The 23694-nt window shown below is 34.0% G+C and overlaps 1 protein-coding gene across 3 annotated transcripts in view; it reads right to left on the reverse strand.

The window, feature by feature from the left end:
• Positions 1–23694, reverse strand: part of Cdh12 (cadherin 12) — a 993285-nt gene that overhangs the window by 6609 nt on the left and 962982 nt on the right. For all 3 annotated transcript variants that reach the window (XM_076551719.1, XM_076551718.1, XM_042261391.2), the window contains exons 10-12: positions 14608–14744; positions 5719–5840; positions 2124–2241 (exon numbers count right to left, since the gene is read on the reverse strand). In XM_076551719.1, coding sequence (XP_076407834.1) covers positions 2124–2241; positions 5719–5840; positions 14608–14744 — 377 coding nt within the window. The remainder of the gene's footprint in view (positions 1–2123; positions 2242–5718; positions 5841–14607; positions 14745–23694) is intronic.

Below are 23694 nucleotides of genomic sequence, written 5' to 3' on the forward strand. Positions count from 1 at the left end.
CCCTTCATTTGTAAGTTACGCCATTAAACAAATCTCCTTTTAACTACATGGAGTGGCCTTAATAATTTCACCAATATCCTTCTCTTTACTGAAGTCAAGAAGCTATAGTAAAGCCCGTATCAATTTTTGCTCCATACAGCTAGTTTTGTCTGCATAGTCATTATCATAGTCTAAGATACACAGAAGCTGTGGAAAATCTTTCCATACAACAGCCATAGTGATATTTCTAAATTACAGATTTGATCATATTATACTGTTGCTTCAATTTTTCACAGGTTTCTAAGATCTTTGTAATTAATTTCTTTTCAAATAAGTTGTTAATAGGCTGAAAATATGGCTATGTTTTAGTTCTTTTAATTTTATTGCTGTCACAAGAGAGTAAGCCCCAAGACAATGTATAGAAGATAGAGTTAATGTATAATTTCAGGGGGTAAGATTAATGAACATGATTGTGGAGAGCATGGCAGCAGATAGTCAAGGATGGCTGAAAACTTACACCTTGATCCAACAGCAGAAAGTAGAGAAAGTCAAGAGGAAGTGACATGGGCTTTTGATACCTCAGCGTGGGCCCCAGAGACATACCTCCTCCAGCAAGGCCATGTCTCCTAATCATTCCCAAACAGTTCCAGCAACTGTTAACCAAGTATTCAAGCATGCGAGTCTATGGGAGCATTCTCATTCAAACGACCATATGCTCCATTCCCTTAGACATCAGTGTTTTCTATATATTGTTGTCTAAATACTGACCACTTATACTTTGTAAAGTGTTATTTTCATGATAAAAGAATGTGTATGCTAGTTTTAAAATTATATATTTTGTATGATTTTTATTTACAGATACTCATCATATCACACCATAGGATAGAGCCAAATCCTTCCAAGTTCAGTGAGAAATATGGATATTCAGACTTTCTTCTCTCTATTCACCACAAAAAATTGAGGGTTTCTCCTGACATCCTTCCATTTAATCAGTTGTCACTATCATCGATATATCATACCCTTTCACTTGTTTGAAAAACAAAGTCCATTAGAACTTCAGTTTTCCCATCTAAACTGAATATGATGATATCAGATACCTGATACTTAGATATTATATACGTACAAAGAGTAGATCAATGTACAAAGTCGCAGAAGTAAAGTTTGAAAACCTTAATACAATTGATTCTGGCATAGAAATGACTTAGCTTGCATTTTTTTAAATTCATGATGGTAGGAAAGTATGGCCAAACAAGTACTCCGCTTTTACTTGTAGCAAACACCTAATGCATTTTAAAGCCACTCTAACTTTTGTTAGATGTTTTTAACCAGTGGAAATTAATGGGAATACTCTGATCACACTTAAAGAAGACTAGACTAAGATTTGTTCTAGATACTATATAATATATCATCTGTAGTTGGATATTTTCATCTTTAAAATAAGTTATTATGAAACAGCCTCACCATGAAATGAGGAGTATCCATAATCTAATCCAAAAAATGTTTCTGTGCTGACTGTAATATTAGCAACTATAGTAATATTAGACATAGAAGTGTTCATAGCAGACTATAATTGTGGAAGTAAAGTGAAAGATATGTTTTCAGAAGTTGTAGCTAAAATTATCTTAACAGATACATTTGAGGAATTGTATTAAAGGCTTTGCATGTGATCTCAATACAGATGCTCTGAGTTTTACATTACTTAGGATAATTTTCTCAGTTGTGGCCCCTGGGGAATAATGCAGTGGGAATAAAATTCTGTTAATTCTAATTGAACTGCCTGATGCATCACCTCAGAACTGTTTGTTGCTCAAATAAAAGAAAAAAATATAGAATTAATTTGCATGTATAAGAAATGTGCATATTGTTATACTGCTTTATTCAAAATAATGAAGCACTCAATTTCCCAGAAAAAGTTTTATTTGTTTAAATCATTAAAAGCTCAGCCCCCTTTATAATGAGAGTAAGCTGGATTATCTGAAAACAAAAATGGAGTAATTAATTTGTTGCTAGTTGAAAAGTTTGTATTTCTTATATATGGACTTCTATGCCTTGTAAAGCTGCTTTTTGGGAACGCAGTTGAATCCTCCCTGTGTGCCCTTTGACAAGGCTACATAAGGGGTAAATCTGTAAGTGGTTATACTCACTTCTGAAGTCATGAACTGTAAAATTTGGTTTGATGGCAGCCTCTGGTGATAATCTAAAGGAGAATTGTTGCCCAGCAGGTGAAAGATCTCGGTCTGCAGCACTTACTATCTGAATTATCTGAAACAAAGATTAGATGAAACTTGAAGTCAGTCATCCATGTCACAGGTAACACTACACAATAGTCTAATAATTTTATTTAATAAAGATTTCAAAGAGATAGAAACGACACCTTTTGAATCAATATCAGTGGCCTAATTACTTACACATGCCTTTTGTAAGTAATTTTCTAACCATTTGCAGGTAATAATGACAGCTAAAAATCAGAAGACACAGGCTAATTCTAAACCAATCAATAACTGTGTAATCAAAAAGCAAACCAGCTTTGAAAATTCTCCCTAAGAAACAAAATAAAATTAAAAGGGACTTGCTTGCATGTTAAATTAACTTATAAACATGCCTTTTACACTAAATGTGAAATCCTACTAGAAACATGACATCTGATTATCTAAGTGTCCTTCCAAGAGCAAAATTAAAGGGAAAATACATTCTGAGAGTTGATTTATTAAAAAATAAAAATGATGAGACAGATAAGATAATATATGCCTGCTTGGATTGTTATGCTACCTCTACCTCTCATTGCTTAGGATTAAATATTATGTGTTTCTAGGTTACTTGGACAAGGAAACATTCATATCTCTGTTTCCAAGTGCCTTCCAAGTTGCTTCCAGAAGTTGTATATCATTGTTAAAAATCTAAATACATCCGCATTGTGCCCTCAAAATTTAAACTAAAATTAACTTCTGAGATATATACTGTAAAAAATGCAATTACCTTCATGGATTCACAAATTAGAAGGCATACCAAATAGGATATCTAAAAGCTCTGTCACAGAAAATATTAAGAAGTATGTGAAGGAAAGGGCCAAGAACGTGGAGGGGGCCAGGAATATGAATTCCATGATGTTCTGCAGTAAAAGCTAAGATGTTCCACACAAGACCCTCATCTCGGGGTATAAAGTACACATATATAAGAAGACTTTTAGAAATGTGATTCATCTACTACTTTTTGTTATAATTCTTAATTATAATCCAATCCCATGACTGTGATCTGCCTTACTACGGAGATACAGATTCATAAATATATATGAAAGATAGATTACACCTTTGTAAATACCACTTTGCAGATAGATCAATTAGATAGATAGATAGATAGATAGATAGATAGATAGATAGATAGATAGATAGAGAGATAGATAGAGAGATAGACAGATGGACAGATAGACTAGTATTGAAGAGATGTTAAGTATCAATAGTCATGGCATGATAAAAAGTGAAATAAATTTGTTTAGTAAGAATTTCAGTCTCTTTACTCAGTATGAAATCCTACACGAATATAGTTATTTATCCCATGACTTATTATTGGTTTCATTTCTATAATATACCATTTAGAAGAGCTAGATCGTGGAAAGTGACAGTATAGTCAGGTCACCACATCAACTGTGATGGCTAGACTTGGTTGTCAACTTGACTACATATGAAATTAACTAAAACCCAAGTGACTAAGTACACCTTGAGGGTTTTTTCTTGGCTAAATTATTTGAGGTGGGAAATGCCACCCTAAATATGCAACTTTTGAGAAGAAAAGAGCCACCTTAAATCTGGACCACATCTTCTGCTGGAAGCATATATAAGATGTAGCAGAAGGAAGCACTTTATCTTTGTCTGCTTGCCCTTGATCTCATTGGCAAGGTCATTCCTTCACTGTCATTGGAGCCCATTTCCTCAGGATTTCTATATAAACTTAAGTCCATTTGAGACACCGACCTTTGCGGACTGAACAACTATTATATTCTTGAACTTTGCATAGGTAGACAGCCATTGTTGAACTGTTTGGATCATAGCCTGTAAGCCATTCTACTAAACTCCAATACACACACACACACACTCACACACACACGCACACTCACACGCACACATGCATTCTGTTTGCTTCCTCTAGAGATCCCTGATTAATACTACTCTCAAAAATATGAAATTTACTCTTTTGAGACTTAGAGCAATGTCCTACCATCATCCTATTTTACCCTTAAAGTTCTTACATATTCTATAACAATAAATATGTCATATAACAATACATATATGTGTGTATATTAAATAACTTCATATTATACAACTGTGTGTGTGTGTGTGTGTGTGTGTGTGTGTGTTAAATTTTGTGGTGTATTTTGCTTCCAATCCATACTAACTAGTATCATTTAAATCAAACCTATTTAAGATCTATGGATGTAGTTTACTTGCAAGAGTGCTTGCCTAGCATGCACAAAGGACCAGATGTGATATTCAGCACATCACAAATTCGGCATAGTGATCCATGACTGTACAAACAATACTATGGAGATGGAAACAAGAACATCAGAATCTCAAAGACATTCTCAGCTACATAATAAGTTCAAGGTAATCTGTGAACATATGACACCTTGAACATGTATTATTTTCTTTTACACACACACACACACACATACATGCGCGCACACACACACACACACACACACACACACACACACACACACACAGTGAGAGGGGGAAGGGAAAGATACTTCCCTAAGAAAAACTTTAATGTAGGACTTCAATCATATCCATAGTACCAACTCTCCAGTTTTAATCTCCTTTTCACATTGATAAATGATAGACAGAAAAATAGATGGAACAAAGATTCATGATAGATAATAATCTATACATATATAGATAATTAGATACAGAGACAAAACACATAGACAGACATATTCACATAGTTCTCCTTATTAGACAATGATAGAGGATAGTTAAACTATCCTCATGTATACTTCTTAGACAAGGAACATGATGGATAGGTTTTTGTTCATAAAGTGCACTGAAACCACATGTTCTGAATACTCAAAGGAGACATCAGAGTCATCTCTTTTTATAAGGGTTTTCTGGTAGAAAACAAAAAGTATTTCTTAAAATAGAGCCTCAGGGCACACAAGCTGATTCTTCATTATTTTTCCCACATACAAGGAAAGGAAGCTGAAATCTAATAAATTTTAATTTTCCCAAAGTTCAAATCTTTAAGGTATAACAAATTCACATTTAATTTAATAATGAATAATACACAAAGGCAATAATTTCAAGAATCACAATATTTTTATTGATTTGAAATTTTTATTAGATGGAAAATAACCTTAATGCAGTGGGACATTGGAAACTGAAAACACCCTAATATACAACATTTTAGTTTATCTACTCTGTTTCAAATAACCAAAATGACATTAGTTATTAGCAGCCAAATAGAACTTTATCATTTACTATTTCAGACTCTGAAGAAAGCAGTAGTATTAGATATCATAGTTATATTCTGTACCTATGGAAAATTGAGGCTGCTATGCTACTATTTTATTACCTTCACATACATCCATCGACCACGGATTCATATGTGCCTAACATTGTTAATGTTTTCTTCTATGAAGATATCTAATGCAGGAAAATAATTATGCTCATGTGTATTTGTGTCTTGTTTAAAACTTAAAGGACAAACCTACCGGAGGCCATTATACAGACTTCAATATTGACAACATACCTGGCCTGGTTTGGCATTTTCACATACAGCTGTCTCATAGGGCACAGATATTTCTGGAGGAAATTCATTGACATCTAGGACATTAATCAGTATGTTGACTTTGCTGGTTAATAATGGGTTACCTGTTGAAAACATAAAACGATAATACTACTAAACATGGATATTGCTTCTCCAAAAGGTAGATTTATTCTCAATTACCTTTGATATAAAATGGGAAATAATCTTCTATTATAAGAAATTTCAAGAGAGCAACTGCAAAAACAAACAAACAAACAAACAAACAAAAACCAGGATGAATAAGAGAGGTATTGATGTAAATCTGTTGGATCAGGAGGAAGACACATTAACAGGTGGGAGTAACTATGTACTGATGTGTTATCAAAAGTGTGGGGCTTTTCTCCTAGATTGATTTAACCCTTTTTTTAGGATTAGTTTACTGAGCTTACCTTATCCAATGTTGATATTTATTTTATTAAACAAAATATAGTTTTCTGTGTTGTATCAATATAATCAGAAGTTTTAATATATAAAATATTCATAATATATAAATAAATATCTCAAATTCATCTTTGCTGTCAAAAATTAGTGGTACAGATTTAAGTAAAATAGAACTGAGGGGTTGATTTTCGGAGTCCAGAAGTCATCCTTAAATTATTTCTGGAACTAATAATAAATAAAATTTTGATAAAGACTCATTTATTCCTTAATGACCCCACCAATAACTTTGGAGCAAGGAAGCACTGTCTAACATGAAGTGCAAATTTTCCCCAGCCAATGTTTTTATTATCTGGCTTCTTGTCATGTGTTGAAGAAGAAGACTGGAAATTATTTACTAAGGATGAAAATGCAATGCACAAAATATGTTTTAAAGCTACTTTAAAACAAAAATTTTTTCTAATGTAGATTTTACAGCTGGATAAACTGCCTCAAATGTTTGGTGATCTTATCCAGAGTACAGAGCTAAAAGAATGAAGAAATAAATACAAATACAGATTGACAAAACCCCAGCAACAGGCTCATCCCACCATATTTACTCAATCATTTTTTTAACATCTGTAATGTGAAGATTCTTAGTACTTAGGTATAAACCTTTGAAACACACACTAGAAGTCTTAACTACTGACTGATTCTAACAACTCTATCATCTTGCTCTCAAAATTTATTAAAGAATGTTAAAACACGCTATGTAACATTTAATGATATTTTTAAAAATTAATGTCTAAGTGAAACTTAATCACATAGGCATACCAGCACAAATAGTAAAAAAAAAATGAAGATAAATGTATTCTATTGTATGGGTTGTGAATGGAAGAAATACTTACCACATTAGAGAATGATTCAGAAATATATATTATATGAAATTATATTTTGGTGCATTATTTGTTTGAAAAGACTTAGTTGAATTTTGACAACCAATTTTATCCTTGGTTTCCAATTACCAAACTGAAATTTTTCATATAAAATAGGTTGTATTAATAGTTTCTGATTCATAGGACTGCTGCATAAATACAATGGTATTATACAAATGCTTAATGAACTTTGCAAGTTATCATTAATCTCATTGCTAAAACTACATAATAAATATCATTGAATCTGCTTACTTGATATTTGTTATGTGAATAGTGTAAATGTATATATAAAATTCATTAAATAAGTAAAACTGAGTTTTATTTTCTAAAGAAACTAGAAATGAACAATACTTACAAAGGAGTGGCCTCTTACACTGTAACGTTTAGTGTGTACTGATGATCCAAAACACATTGCCCAGGTGATGTTGGACTCACAGCATACACAATATAAGCATTATTAAGAGTTTCTCTTTGTATATAAAATTCTGAATATTAGTAATATAGACCTCTCTAAAACTTACAAATGTGAAGTACAAGGACAAAGTTTTAAATCAAGTTTTCTTAAACATTTTTAATTATATTACACACACACACACACACACACACACACACACACACACACACACATATATCAACATTTTGACATTTGGACTATTAAAATATGTAAAGTAGTGAACTAGTCCATAAAACTAAGTACTAATTAAATTCATGAAGAGTAACAGACCAGTTCAATTCTTCACTGAATGATATGAGGCTAAGACTCTGCTTTCTGTATTGCCTGGTAAGTGAAGTTCAAGTCCAAACACATGATTCACACTTTATTAAGTTTCTGTGAAGCTGAGTTGTCTTTGACAGGAAACAAATTTCCTCAATTAACTGCATTCATCTCAAAAATTTAGTTTCATAAAATAGTTGTTTAAATGTACAAGACTTACTTTTGCCACAATTTCACCACAAATTAGTAAATTGCTACTGTGCGTATGCTTGAAAGGTAAATTAACACACATTTCCGTAACTAAAGTTTTGCAAAATTATCATCAATGTTGTCTTGTTGTTAATAGTCTTTCTACACAGGACATTTTTATTTTTCACATTTTACCTCAGACAAATCTTTGCTGTGTGAAATTATTCTGTGCACTGTAGGATATCAAGATTTTCCAAAATTAAATGTCACAAAACATCATTGTAGATATCAGAAAATGTATGTTCAATCAAAGAAAAAGTAACATAATAGCAACAATTTCAAAGCACTGAAGTGAGTAATGTGTTCATTGACTTAATTTAGTGTCCTTTCTTCTATTATTTATGTTTAATTTATTTTATAGCATTATAAAATTATACAAATCTCACTTTTAATTCTTAAGTGCCACTACAGAAACAAAGACATCTCTTTAACAACTACTGTTCTAAAATAAATATGAAATATTTTGTCAGAGTATGCAATTTATTAGAACAATATAGAGTTCTTTCATTTAGATATATAATTTATTAAATTGTGTTGAAAATAAAATGACCTATTTACTGAGTCATCTTAACTATATTTGGGACAAATATGACAAATTTCTTTATTTCTTGTTTATCATGAAGATTTTGATGAAAATACTTGATAGTAAAACCACATAGAATTTATGTAGCATTGGAAGCTTTTAAACAATTTATATTGTGAAACTAACCTATGAGCACTTATGGAATCATAATATCTTTGAAAATCCTGAAGAAATGATATTTTATAACTAAAAGATAATTTAGAACTCATATAAAGTTTCAGTTGTCACGCTATTCCCCTTAATGCCAAACGGCACTGTCAATAGCAAGAAGAAAAGACATTAACTTAATCAATAGTTCACTATATGTAGAATATTAATACTCCCTATAGAGTTTATAAGAAGTATCTTGATTTTATGGATAGCTCTAAAATCTATAGATGAAATAAAGGCATGAACATTACCCCTGACTTCTATAGGAGGCCAAACAAGAGTTGAAATTTGCACTGGAGTGAATTAACAGTGATGACAAGCACTGTCAGCTCCTCCAGATGACCTGAGTTTGATTCCCAGCCCCACAAGAAAGCTCTCAATTGTCTGTAACTCCATTTTGAGTGAAGGAACCCATCTTCTGGCCTCCTTCTACACCAGGCGTGCACATGTTGAACATATATACACAGAGCTAAAGTACTCAAGTCCAGAAAAAGCAGTTTGCTGCCTGACAGATGGGTAAAGATTCTTTGGAATTTGTATAAATAATAAATAAATAAATAAATAAATAAATAAATAAATAAATAAGCCAAAGATTTTTGTTGTAGAACATTTGATATATATTGTGCTACTATGCTAACTGTGGACATAAAAAGTGAAAAATACACAACTGCTATAGTCTTAAAAATGAGAAGATGGGAGAATAATCAGACAGGATGTTGATCAGTAAAAGATATAAAGAAGACATTTAGGTAATAAAAACATTATTTAAAATAACTAAAATACAGATGAAAGTATGTGAAAGAAATTCAGGGATGAAAATACAAAATACAGCTTAATATTTCCTCATGGCATAAACCCTGCTACACAGATCAGCCTCTCCAATGATGAACTTTTACTCATTGAGGTGCCTGTCTCCATTGATACACTTACCCCCCCACCCCCTTTGTACATGAACCTCTTCCCTCCAAGACTTCCACCAGCGCCAGGCACTCTCCATTATCTTCCCAAGTTTATGAGTTCATTTTTTTTCAGATCCCACATATGAATGACTTTAGCAATGAGGTTCATTGCTTCTAAGCCTTTTTGACTATATTAAAGATAAAGTCATATAGAATCATACATTATAATGATTTACTGAAATTTATCAATGGATGTTTTACAGATTTGGTTATTTGTTGCCTACTCTCAATTATTTATATTCTAGTTTCCCTTCTATTGCTGTGACATCATAAAAATATCATGTTGGCCCAAAGCAACATATGAGCTTTTCTCCTTTGCTTTTAGTTTTGGTGATAAATATCATGACCTACAACAACTTGAAGGGGTAAAGGGGTTTGCTGTCAGCCATTTTGGAAACAGTCTGTCACAGAGAGAAGTCAGGGGAAGAACCTAATAGGAAGACCTATGGCAGAGACCATGGAAGAATGTTTCTTACTGGTTTGCTCAGTTTTCTTTATTATCTAACCCAGGATCAAAGGCCAAGGGATGATCAGTGGGCATGGTCCTCCTACATCAATTATCAAATAACATGTCCCCTCATACATGCCAAAAGTTCAATATCATCTTGGTAATTACTCATCTGGGGTTTGCTTCTTCAAGGTGAGAATGCAAAAGAGATTCTACATAGCTACTTGCAGAAAAGAAAAGAAAATTAGAAAATGTTAGATAAGGTAATATAAAATCAAATATAAATATAAACATATAAAACAAAAATGATACTAATTTAACATTTAAAATAATGGTGGCATTTAGACCTCAATACCCAGTAAAATTTGAATCAATATAAATAGCTCTGGTGATTTATTCTACTTATTTTTTGTTTTCCCAAATTTATGCTCATTTAGTATACTAGGGCATCTGGGACTGTGGTTAAAAATATTTTCCATTAGGATAATCCAAGAATTTACTTATGATGTGTATATCTAGAAAATGCTGTGGGATGGTCTGTATGTCAAATTGCTCTGATTGGTCAATAAATAAAACACTGATAGGCCAGTGGCCAGCGAGGAAGTAGGTGGGACAAGGAGAGAGGAGAATTCAGGGAAGCGGAAGGCTGAGGCATAGAGACACTGCCAGCTGCCGCCATGACCAGCAGCATGTGAAGACACCGGTAAGCCACCAGCCACGTGGCAAGGTATAGATTTATAGAAATGGATTAATTTAAGATATAAGAACAGTTAGCAAGAAGACTGCCACAGCCATATAGTTTGAAAACAATGTAAGTCTCTGTGTTTACTTGGTTGGGTCTGAGCGGCTGTGGGACTGGCGGGTGACAAAGATTTGTCCTGACTGTGGGCAAGGCAGGAAAACTCTAGCTACAAGAAAATATTTCTAGAAGCATTTTCCGATTGCCTTCAGTACACAAGACATCTGATTTTATAATAATGTCGCTGAAAAGTGCAGATAAGGTTACTTGGTGGGTAAAGTTACTTGCTGCCAATACTAATGACCCAACTTTCAACCCAAGGACACTTTGGGACAAGGAAGGAAGCAACTTCTAAAAGCTGTCTTCTGACTTCCACACAGAGGTGTGGCACACTCCTCCCAAAAGTAAACAAATAGAAAATACCCCTGAGTCCAACGCAACTATGGTTATAACATTGAGGAATACTAGTAAGAAGAAAACACCATAAAAAGATATGATTTCTCCATGTATGAAGAAATATCTTATCTTTTTCTATAAAACATTGATGTCTATTTCACTGGATATGCTTTTCAATGGGAATTCTGTTGTCCTGGCTTGGTTTGATGATCATTAGTTGTGTGATACTAGGCTATCGACATACTACCTCAGAGTATCCATCACCTGACTTCTACATTGTGGGCAAAACCATACAATGATTTTAGGGAATAAAATGAGATATATGGTTATTAGAATAGCTTAGCTAAAGAGTTCTTTATTCTGTTGCTTATTATTCTAAGATAGTATTTTTTATGTTGTAGGAGAGAATGTTATTATGCTTCAGATTTGTAAATTCAGATATGTACATTTCACAAAATTCTGTCAAAAGAAATTTCTATTATTTAAATGCTTTATAATCCAGTGTCCATTCAGTGGTCAGTCATAACCTTTACTCATTCCTCTATATCTTTGTCCAACTAAATACAAACTACCTAGAATTCAGCAAATTTTCACAATTTGGCTTAATAAATCTTTATTTCAGCTATTTTTTTAAATCTATCCCAAACTGGAATGTCCTAGAATAGAAATTACTCTTACATTTCTCATATCTACAACAAGCAACAGTTTTCTGAACGTGGTCCTCTCCACAGCTAATAAATGTATAAATTTATTTCATTTTAAATCTTAATTACATGTTTGAAACTTAAAATTTTATTTTGGAGGGTATAAAAACTAATAGTATCAAAAGCAAAGGAGTCAGTAAGACAACATAAAATATCTCTAGAAATAATAAAATATTTTTCATGTATCAAGTGTTAAAGCATAATCCTATGCTTACAGGTAAAAATGTCCCCCCAAACAGCATTGGGTGAGGAATTTCAGTGATACTTTACTTGTTACAGAATGAACAGACTTCATCCATCTCACATCTCATGGACAAACATAATGGCTCTGATACGAGTTGAGAAGCAGCCTCATTGACTGAAACTAGAGTGACTTCTCTATGATGGAGTGGTTTGATCAGGAAAGTTACAAAAGCAATTGCTTTTTAGCATAAAATATGCTCTGCTCTGTGGCACTGTCAGTTCAGACCTTATCTTTTCACTTAAATTTGCATTTCCATTACATGGAGCATTGGATAGTCAGTCTTGAGTTCACAACAAAGTTCTCAGGACAGAAACAGAATATAACCAGGTTCTCCACAAGAATATCACATGAATATACCCTAGCCTACTTCCGGATAGAGTCTTGGTTCCACTCAGAAGCCTCCTGAGCTGAGTATCTAATATTTGTGCTTCTTTTGCATTTGTCTTCAAATCCCACCAATTTTTGCCCATTAAACTCAGCTTTAAAGCATTTTGCCCTCAATCTGCTCCCTCAGTCTTCGTACAAATGAGGTCCAAAGACCTAGGAACCATGTATTCAGGTTTACTGCAGCCATGGCTCCTCTTCTAGATGTCAATTTCTTGTTTCTGTTACTTTTCTACGGTCTTGATAAAACACTCTTACAAAGCAGCTTTAGGAAGGAAGGGATTATTCTGGCTCACAATTCAAGACTTCACACTCTTACAGAACAGCAGTCACCAGGCAGGAGCTTGAGGAAGCAGCTTACATGGTATCAACAGTCAGGAATCTGAGGTTAAAAGCATGTTCAGGCTCAGCTAGATTTCTCCTTTTAATATAGCATTCAACCCTGTGAGGTGCTGCTGCCCAATTTGAGAGCGGATCTTCCAAACTCAACAGACTAGATCATTTAGATAACCAGTCATAGACTCAGATATTTCAAGAATTTAGCATGATTTTCATAGTCCCTTGTAGGCATGAATTGATATTCACTTTTTGGGTGATAATAGATTCTATCTAACTGGCAATCAATATTATCACAATTTACAATTAAGAATTAGGGAAGACTCAAAATAGTAAAATTGGCTGGTGTGTAATCGTGATCTAGAGAATTGATTTGACAGTACTTTTTTTAAAAAGAAGTTGTTAAAGGTAAAGAAAACAGGACCAGGGAAGAGTTCAGATAATGAAATTCTTTTTTCAGATAAATGAGACTTGTATTTGATCTTAAGCAGCTACGTTCTAAGGAAATTGTGGTAGTTCACCTGTCTGTGGCTAGAAGTTGAGCTAACCTAGTCTAATTAGTATGCTGGAGCTTCCCAGCAAATCTTGTGTAAAACAGCCATAGGGATATCTCCCAGTTGTGACATCTGAGACAGACCTCTGGCTTCCTGAAATATTTGAACACATGTAAACATGTTCTGCCACTCACATGTACATACACACATGCACATTCTCCTGCATATATGCTAACACATTTAAAAACATAAACAGAATTCTTCCTTACTTACACCCCACCCACACTGTAGTTTTTTTTAATTTGAAATGCGAAATTAATATCTAAAGTGTAATAAATTTCTGCCAGATGCTCAAAGTAATATAAGGAAGACAAAAACAATAAGTAAAAGGTATCCCAAAGGGACTTCTCAAAACTCTAAAAAGACCACAGCAGAAGGGAGGAGATGAGGAGTTTCTCATAAATATACTCATGCTAATAGCTAAATATTAAATATTGTCACTTTGTAATTGAGATAGATTGCCACATCTTTGAATGCCTTATCAAACCATAAGTTCTACTCAAAGTCTAGAAAATTCACTCCTGTGCCACAAGGAAGCATAAGGAATTCCAAAACAATCTATATATTCTAAGCAATGTACTCAAAAAGTCCACTTAAAAATTTAATATGATCCTTACTCTTCTTAATATATGTTCTCATGAAATAGGAGGAAAGGGTGAAAAGACATTTTTAAAAAGGTTTGCACAGAATTCAGTAAATATTTCATAATAGATAATTTCATATGCTTACTTTTCTTCTTTCCTAACTTTTAACTCTGAATAATATAGATACAAGGAATATCTGTGGAAGAGAAGTTGACACTTCTGCAAATTCTGGAAACTATTTAATAAAAAGGGGTGAGGTTACACAATGAAAATCACTTCTAGGTATTCATGCAATCTTGCAAACAGGGCTCTCTGGCAGCTGTCACAATTTCTCTGGACTTATGCTATGAGGAATAGGAACAGGTTTCTGAGTTTCCCCGGGAGACTACTCAGCTGTCAGTCCTAAAATAAAAAACACCCCAGCAGGGACTCGTTTAAGAGTGTTAAATCCACAGAATTGCAGTATAACATTGATTCTGCCCATGCCATACTTACTAACTTTACTTGCAATTATGGAGAAATTATACTGTGCAGTGCTTTCTCTGTCTAGTAATTCATTCGTGGCGATGGTTCCTTCAGTTCCGTCTATTGTAAAGTAGCTGTCCCCATCACTCTTCCAATCTATGAAGTACCTGTATGTGAAAGGGGTAGATGCAAATGCACAATGATTACACATGAATCATGATGGCAGTTAGGCTAACTTGACACAGTTACTTATTTTTCACCCTGTAGCTATTACCCACCTTGCAATAAAGAAGAGGGTAAATGACAGCTCCTTTATTGTAAAGTCAGTATGCTCAAGGGGAAACGGGAAATAATGAAAGATTTAATACTCTTGCTGTTCATATTATTTTAGGGTCTTGACACTTTGAAAGCTCAGCAGAGACTGAAATTCTAAAGCTGACCATGGTTTTCCTTAACCTACTGAATATTAAAACTCTCTCAAGTAGTAAAAGAATCCCTCAATGAGACCAGTGGGAAAGGTGAAGGATGGAGAGAGATTTCTGAAAACTACTAAAATTCTAGGCATAACAGACACAGCTTTTGTGCTTCCTTGAGAGGAAGAAAGGATAATAGTAGAGGAAACAAACAAAAGTCACTGAAATTTGGGGGATTCAGCAAAATTGTTTACCCTTAATTAGTTATATCTTTGTAACTTTTAAATTTTCTGACATCCTTGGTCAGATAATATTACCTTCTCTGCAATAGCTAGCAGAAAAACCCAAGATTATGAATAATAAAAGAGAGATTAAATTTCCTTAAATATTCAGATAATGAGATACATGTGGAATGATAAAGATCTTCTTGATTACAATAACAAAATATTTTGTTTACGGTGCTGTGTTAAGATCCCAGAGCCATGAACATGCTAGGAAAATGCTCTAACAGGGAGAAAAATACAGGGAAACCAAGAATTATAAAGGTTAAAAGCCAACACTGGTTCCATAACTATCAACATTAACTTCTTTATCTCCATAATTGTCCATATTGAACATTATTATTCTCTTTATATAGCATATGAAGAAACCAAATTCCAAAATTTGAAAAAAATGCCTGGGTTTATGGACCAGTTTAATGATATTTGTCACATAACCATCAATATTTTGTATTTGTGACTTGAAATAAAATGCTGTATTGGAAAGCTACTGTGCTAATAAGGAGGCACAAGGTGCAGGATCTTTCCCAAGTATTTTGGACCCTATGAACCCCATAGAAGTTATTAAAGATGGGGTCAAGGCAAATAATATTTTCCCATTTGACCCATTGAACATTTCCATGCCACAAATGAGTAATTATTTTAATCAGGAGAAATTAGTGAATATGTGCATCTATATATCAGGTTATTATTTTGAGAAATTCATGTGATTCCTATCATTGCACTGAGAGATCAAATCAAGTTTGCCATTACAAATGAGATGTATAAGCTTAACATATCAATATCTTTTAGTAACTGATCTTACAACAAGTTGTTATTATTATTGCTAGGTCTGAACCATGCTGTTAATCTGCTTTTGATATCTTAGCTTCTGATTCATGATGTAATAAATCATTGAAGTCTAATAATTTCAATGTAACAGCTCTTTCTATAGGAACATGTCCAAAAATACAAAAGAAGTTAGAGTGCACTTAAGAGTTAAGGAGAATTGAAATAATCTTATTTTGTTCTTCCTATTGCAAGTACTTTTCTAAATAGGAAAATATTTTGTCACAATATTCTTTTTCTTGGCACTCCAACTAAACATATGCCAAACTCAAAGAGAAAATTGCAACTTAGCCTCATTAGCTAATATTTTATGAGTTACCATTGATGCAGAATGTGTTCAATGCATAACTGACAAGTGTCTACTACACACTAAACACCATGCTAGAGGGAACTGTATAAAATGGAATATAATGCTCACCACTGATGGATGTGGAGAGACAATTATCTCTAGATGATCTCGCCATCTGATAGATGATGAGGAAAGGCCTTGCAATGGTGCCAAGGAAAAATACCTATATAAAATCTAATGCCTGAAGAAGAAAATCTCCCAGACCTGATGATTGGATGGCCCTAGAAGGCTGTGTAGAAATGATCCAGGGAAAGACTAGCAATCACAGACAAGAGGGAAAGAACCTATTTTAGGTAGCTGTATTAGCGGTAGAAACCCTAGGAAATAGCTATAGAAAAGCTATGCTGTTAGCTATTATCACAGAAAAGACAGAGTGGCACAATACCAAAAGCGATTTAGTACCTGGATAATTTGCATATAATAATAAGGAGTGGAGTCTACATGTGATAAGAGATTCATTATTAAGGAGATTACTAAAGCATCAACTGAACAACAATTGCTTTGAAGGCCAGTTAATGGGAGCATTCAAACAAGACAACACTGTTTAAGTAAGCATTTTTTGGCTTCCAGAATTTTCCAAAAGACAGAGTAGCCTGGACAGCATGGCTGGATTTCATTTCAAGGAGCTTTGAGGAGTGGTTACCATAAGAAGGGGCACACTGCCCAAAGGAGAGAAGATGCAAGCACTCACTAGGTGATTAGGATTTGGTAAAGATACAGAAAGTGTTAGGGTGACTCGCTGTATTGAAGTGCATGGGAGAAAGGAATAAAGAATCAAGGCTGTGTTCATGCATATCTCAGGAAAACAAAACAAAGGCTTGTAATCTATAGGTGCATAAGATGAAAAAGAGTTTCTCGAGGAAATGCCTAAGATCAGGAATAATTTTTCAGCTCCTACAATATTTTCTTTCTGTGCCAAATAGGAATTTAATTATCCTACACTTACTGTTAGAGTTGTTATAGCAAATACAAATTAATAATTTAATATCTTAAATAGTTTTGTGTTCTCCAAAGCCTTGGGCATTTGAATATTTGGATTCAGATTGGTAGAGTTGTTTGGGTTGGTTTGGGAGATGTGGTCTTGATGGAGAAAGTTTGTCATTCTGGTTAGACTATGATCATTCTAAAGCCACATGTCATTCCAAATTCATTCTCTCTCTCTGTTTCCTGACTATGGTTTGAAGATGTGAGCTACCAGCTTAATGCTGTAGCTACCACACCCACCTAGTGTCCCAATTCCCACAAGGATGGTGATGTGTTGGGATCAGAATGTCTCTAACAACTAAGATTGCCCCCACCTCCCCTGTTCTGAGTGCACTGAGGTCAGGCTGTTCTGAGGATGTTTTGCTGTTTGGTATATCTCCTGGTTTGGCAGCTGTGGCTTCCTGGGGCATGCTGACCTTTCATTGACCCTGGGTGCTTGATAAACAATTTTGTTTGTTTCCTCCTGAAAGGGTATATAAGATGGGGAAGAAAGAATAAAGCTAGTCCTGATGCTTGCAACTTGACTGGTGTGTGCTGTGTTCACCCCGACTTCCCTCGCCAGGTTTTGGGCCCAATTGCCGTGCAGGCACGGCAGTGAGCATCTCCTGTCTCCTCTTATCTATCAGGAATCTAATGTCCAAATACATCTTTCAGTCTGTACGTTACATTGGCCAAGCTCTTTTATCAAAACAATGGAAAAGTAACTAATACTAACAGTCTGAACTGTTTTGAACTGTAGTAGTTTCGTGAGATTTTTATTAATACTCAGATCTTAAAAAACTGATATGAGAAGCTTCATTATCAGGAAATTTTAATTAAGTGATATGGAATCATGATAGTGGGAAAGAATAAAACAATGTTTTACCTCGAGAGTATAAAAGAGACTGTAAGGCCGGGCGGTGGTGGCGCACGCCTTTAATCCCAGCACTCGGGAGGCAGAGCCAGGCGGATCTCTGTGAGTTCGAGGCCAGCCTGGGCTACCAAGTGAGTTCCAGGAAAAAGGCGCAAAGCTACACAGAGAAACCCTGTCTCGAAAAACCAAAAAAAAAAAAAAAAAAAAAAAAAAATAAAAGAGACTGTATCTTTTACCATGGTTAAAAATTATTAGTTACTACATTGTCCCTTCTCCATGATATGTATCAATCACTCTCCAACTTGATGTACAAGAACCAATACTTTGTTTTTAAAATACTTTCAAAATTTAAAAAAGTTGCACAAATATTACCATAAATGTTATAATTCCTAAGTGAATATTTTACATTTCCTTCAGAACTGTAAAATATTCACTTAGGAATTATAACATTTGCAAAAATATATGCATGTATACTGATATTTGGAAGATATATTTGAGAACATTTTACAGAAACCATGCCTCTTAAGCTTAAAATACTTAAACATGTTGCTCCAATAGCAAAGACAACAAGTTTGTTCCAATATTTGTAATTATAGTGGACATGTTCATGTGTATACAAAAGCATATGTCCCTGTATTGTGTGTGTGTGTGTGTGTGTGTGTGTGTGTGTGTGTGTGTGTGTGTGTGAAACTTGTATACTGTTCTTCCACAGGAGCTGTCCAAATATTTTGAGACAGACTGTCTGTCTCATTGACCTAGAAGTTGCCGAGTAGTTTAGGTTGTCTGGGCGTTGAGCACCAGGGGCACACCTATTTCTTCCTCCACTGCCTTGGATTGCAATCACTTGCCACCATACCTGGCTTTTTATTATTTTTGTTAACCTGAACTACTGAGCTTATTCTCAGGTCTTTGTGATTGCAGGCCAAGCACTTTCCTGAAGAACATGCCTCTGATGCCCTTATTTCCTGCTTTTCTCGGTTCTTCTTCTAATGCTTTTGTTTGCACTGAATATTTTAAAATGCTATATGAATGCCTCTAATATGATTTTCATTTTTATCCAAGTTATCTTTTAATATCTACTCTAAATTTTATCATGTGCATTCATCTGATTTGAATTCATTTTAAGTTCAGAAAATAATAAAAGCTGTATTACTATTCAGCTAGGCATTCTGACATATTTAACATTTATTCACATATATTATTATATATTATAATTATATATCTCACACGTAGAGCTAAGCTTTTTGTAATCATTTGGTCTTATAATTTACGTCTATTAAAGCTGAGGACAGTATTTGAGGACCAACTTACTGAGCTGTCTGTTCTTATGGATTATTATACACTGGGTACCCCCTCTCAACTACTGTCTTAGGCAGAGATTAGAGGAGCTTCTTGTCTTTCTATTTTCTCTCATAAGTCAAAAAATGTTGTCATGGACATGAGGAGCTATCTTGGGGAGGAATACCACACATAAGAAGATGTGAATGAAGAAAGAAGTTACAGATCTTTTTGATCCAAACAATAGGGATATAGCTTCTGTTATTTGTAGTAAAAGACTACAAGAATATTGCTACTATGACCTCCCCAGAGTGGTACAATGAACCTGCCTGTGATGGGGGTTGCTGCATGGAGAAAAGTCATCTGTCCTAAGTCACACCGGTCTATGGTAGACTTTTATGTCATGGTAGATGGTAGATATCAGTGAATAGAATGAGGGTGTAGATCTGAGGTCTAACCTCATAATCTGTTGGTAGTTTCAAAGATTTTTAAAAAGTTATACAATAACCCTTAGGGTGTAGTAGTAAAACCTGTACTTTGGAGGCAACCAATAGACTTAGCTCCCACTTATCTAAATGACTAACCAGGGCTAGCAAAGTCATTAATTTTGTATGAGAACATTCCAACACCACAATATTTAGCCATCACAACCACTAACTATACTCTAAATATTATATCCATGGGTAAGAACAGGCCTCACACTGCATCAAGGAGACATCTTTTCACAACAGACAGAGGCCAATACAAATTTGTGGAGTGCAGTCACAACAGATATATCCACAAAACAGTTCCAACACCTAAGATTCAGGGGACATTGTGGAAAAAGTGACAGAAAGATTATAAGAGTTAGACAATAAAGGAGTCTGTTGTGATACTGTTAGAAGTTACACCCATAGTGTCGCACCCACATGGCTTTCTAAATATGAACTCAACAAGGATAACAACAATAGATATGCCAGAGCAGGTGAGAAGAAAGGTCGGGAGACCTCAATCTTACATAAATAATGACAGGCAAATAAGGAATGCTCAGAGTGGAATAAACAGTCTTCCACAAGAAAGAACACAACAATTATTCAATAACAAATATCCATCCCTGAAAACAAATATAAATAGCATTGAACATATTGAACAGCCTATATTTAGGAATATATATGTATATACATATACCCATGCATGTTGCAACTATTCAAGAAAAAGAAGCCACAGATCTAAAAGACAGCAAGGAAAAGTCAATGGGATGGTTTAGAGGGAAGAAATGGAAGGGAGAAATGATGCAATTATATTATAAGCTCAAAATAAAGCAAACAAGGAACCAAAAATATTTTAATTGTTTTTCTGTAATAAGCAGTTCTTTATATGTTGTATGATCTCAGGCAATTTTCCAGAAACAGTAGACAAATGCTTTTTATTAACAATTGTTATCATTATCTGTGCTTCTTTATCCTGGATAGTTGCCTATGGAGTTCCATTTTTGCCATTTATTAAATGGCATCTCTATCCTTATTTTTAACACTATCAACATTTTTTGTATGTTGTCTGCTTTAAGAGCTTTCAACTATTATTCTTTAATAATTATTCACTTCTTTGTAAATCTTTGTAACATGCTAATCTTTCTTTGATGTCCATGGTATTCAGATAATATGTAGAGCTTGGCCAATGTATTGTAGTTTATATTGATCTGGGCATGTGATGTGTTTGGTCCTACTGACATCGCCTTAATTACTTTAAGGCAGAAGTTAGCTTTGCTTATGTTGAGTAGCCAAGTTGTTTTTTTGCACAAAACACCTGGTGCATAAATTCTGTAATGAGTTCAATGCACAGAGACTGTAGTTCTTGTCTGTGTGACAGATAAAGTTTCTAATTTAGGCCCACATATTTAGAAAACTAAGAAGCTCATGTTAGAGGTTGGGAGTTGGTTCAAATTGTTAAGTGCATCACAAGTTTCAATACCTGAGCTTCCTCTACAAAATTCATTTAAAAATATGAACATGGTGAGTGTGCTTGTTCTAACAATGGCAAGCTGGGAGGTGGGGACAGGCAGATCCCTGGAGTCTCTTGTATAACTAATTAGCCTACCTTGAAAGATTTCAAAGTCATGCCATTTTAATTCTGGAGCATTATATGACTGTTATTCTTTTGAAATTGTGTTTTGTCATTACACATTCCATATATAGTTAAAGGTTGTTAGGTTTATTATAGGTAGGTTGTCCCTTGGCTTCCAGATACATGTGTACACATACATTTCTGGAATTCCATACACATGTCTACATGGCTGTGCACATGCATAGCAATGCACATGTGAACACATATATGAAAACATATATGCTCTTATTTAGGGCCATCTGAGTGGTGACAACTTTCTCAATTTAAATAGAAAGTAATTCAGGCTTACATAAATCTTATCACCTAAATATTTATGAAATTAACCATTTTGTTTATAAGTGCTTTCAGAAAACATCTTACAATGTTGATTAAATGGAAGTTTCACTTTATTCAGTGAATAAGCATCCATATAGGATAGAATTAGCAGTAATTTTATTTATTTATGAGAAGACAATTAAAAATTAAAGAATTTACGTAATAGCTGTATAAAGCAGTTGATTCTTCTGGTAGTTTACCAAGGTAGAATACTAATTATTTAGAGTTCCCAAAGCCTGAGACTCAATCCACAGCACCAAACACAGAAATACAATTAAATTACACATTTTAATGTTCTCTAAGTCTTAGGTATAGGTGTAAATATGTGAAGCAGAATAAAATATCTACATATCTTAGCACACAAGCTTTCTCTATTACTTTTGTGTAACAGCCATATGCAGTGTGGTACAATTTTGATTGAATGAAATAAAGCACAAAGAAAATTCATTTTGTTCACATGTGGTATAATTAGTGTATCATTCCTTACAATCTCTGTTTTCCTTGTCTCCTATGTAATAGAGAAAATAACTGTAGCTTTCACTGAGTTGTGAAATGCAATACAAGATGTTATAAAAATGAAATGAGATAAGTTGCTTAAGTGTAGAATTATTCTGATCAACTTACATGAATACTTTCCACCTCTTCCATCTTTCCTTTATATATTTTATAATCTTATAAATTTGTTTATTATTATTTATATTATATCATTTGTTTTTCAATGACAACAATAATCTCCATTTCACAAATTTATTCTTAATTCAGGCACTAAACTATGGAAAACATCAACCTGCACTTTAAGGAAGTGGGACTACAAACATCCCTCATGAACCTTTGCAGCTTTAAACTTTTGGTGTACAAACTATGAGCTCAAGGACTCAGGCTGTGTTAAACACAGTGCTTGTTTGCTTCTTTACTGTTTACTGCATCTCAGCTTTCCACTTCTTTCTCTGGATGATACCTGGGAAGCCTGATTACTTCACACTGCAGTATGTCTTTTGGATCAGCCAAATATCCTCAGCATCATCCCATAGCTGATCATGTAGAAAGCTGTAGGCCTACTGCAAGGTTCTAGTCTTTAACTGTTTCCCTTTATGTGACTCACTGAAGTATCAGGTTTTTTTTCTTCCAATTTGCTCAGTTGGAAGAAACAAAATATCTGTAGAGTATTGACAAGGAAAATATTCTAAAATATCTGAATACTTGCAGAATTATATACCTCTACATTATTGATGCTATTTTCAGAGACCAAAATTTTTAGTTTACTCTTACATGTCTTGCTTTGGATGCTACAGTCTAACTTCAATCTAAAGCATCACCTCCCTAAAACATCCTTCACATAAAATTTTAAAAGCATAAATTGAACAATTTTATAATTTTGACAGTTCTTATTAATAATATTCACATCACGGTGGGATGTGTGACAATTAATAATTTTTATCAGTAAATGTTTAACAAATTGTTATGAATACCACAGATTGCTTCAACAGAATACTTCATTGAAATCAACCAAATGCCCATTGGTATAGTTCACTGCTGATTTTACTTACATACTCCCAAACCCTGATCTCATACTCTAATGAAGTGATATAATTTTATCTAGATCTGTTATATATATTGAAGACTGTAAAATATCTAAAGCTTATTTTAAATAAAGCTTTAAAAACCCTTTATTTTCTCTTCCTCTCTTTTCTAAATAAGTTCGTATTATCATCATGA

Source organism: Peromyscus maniculatus, chromosome 15 (genome assembly GCF_049852395.1).
Source record: "Peromyscus maniculatus bairdii isolate BWxNUB_F1_BW_parent chromosome 15, HU_Pman_BW_mat_3.1, whole genome shotgun sequence".
In the NCBI taxonomy this organism is placed as follows: Eukaryota; Metazoa; Chordata; class Mammalia; order Rodentia; family Cricetidae; genus Peromyscus; species Peromyscus maniculatus.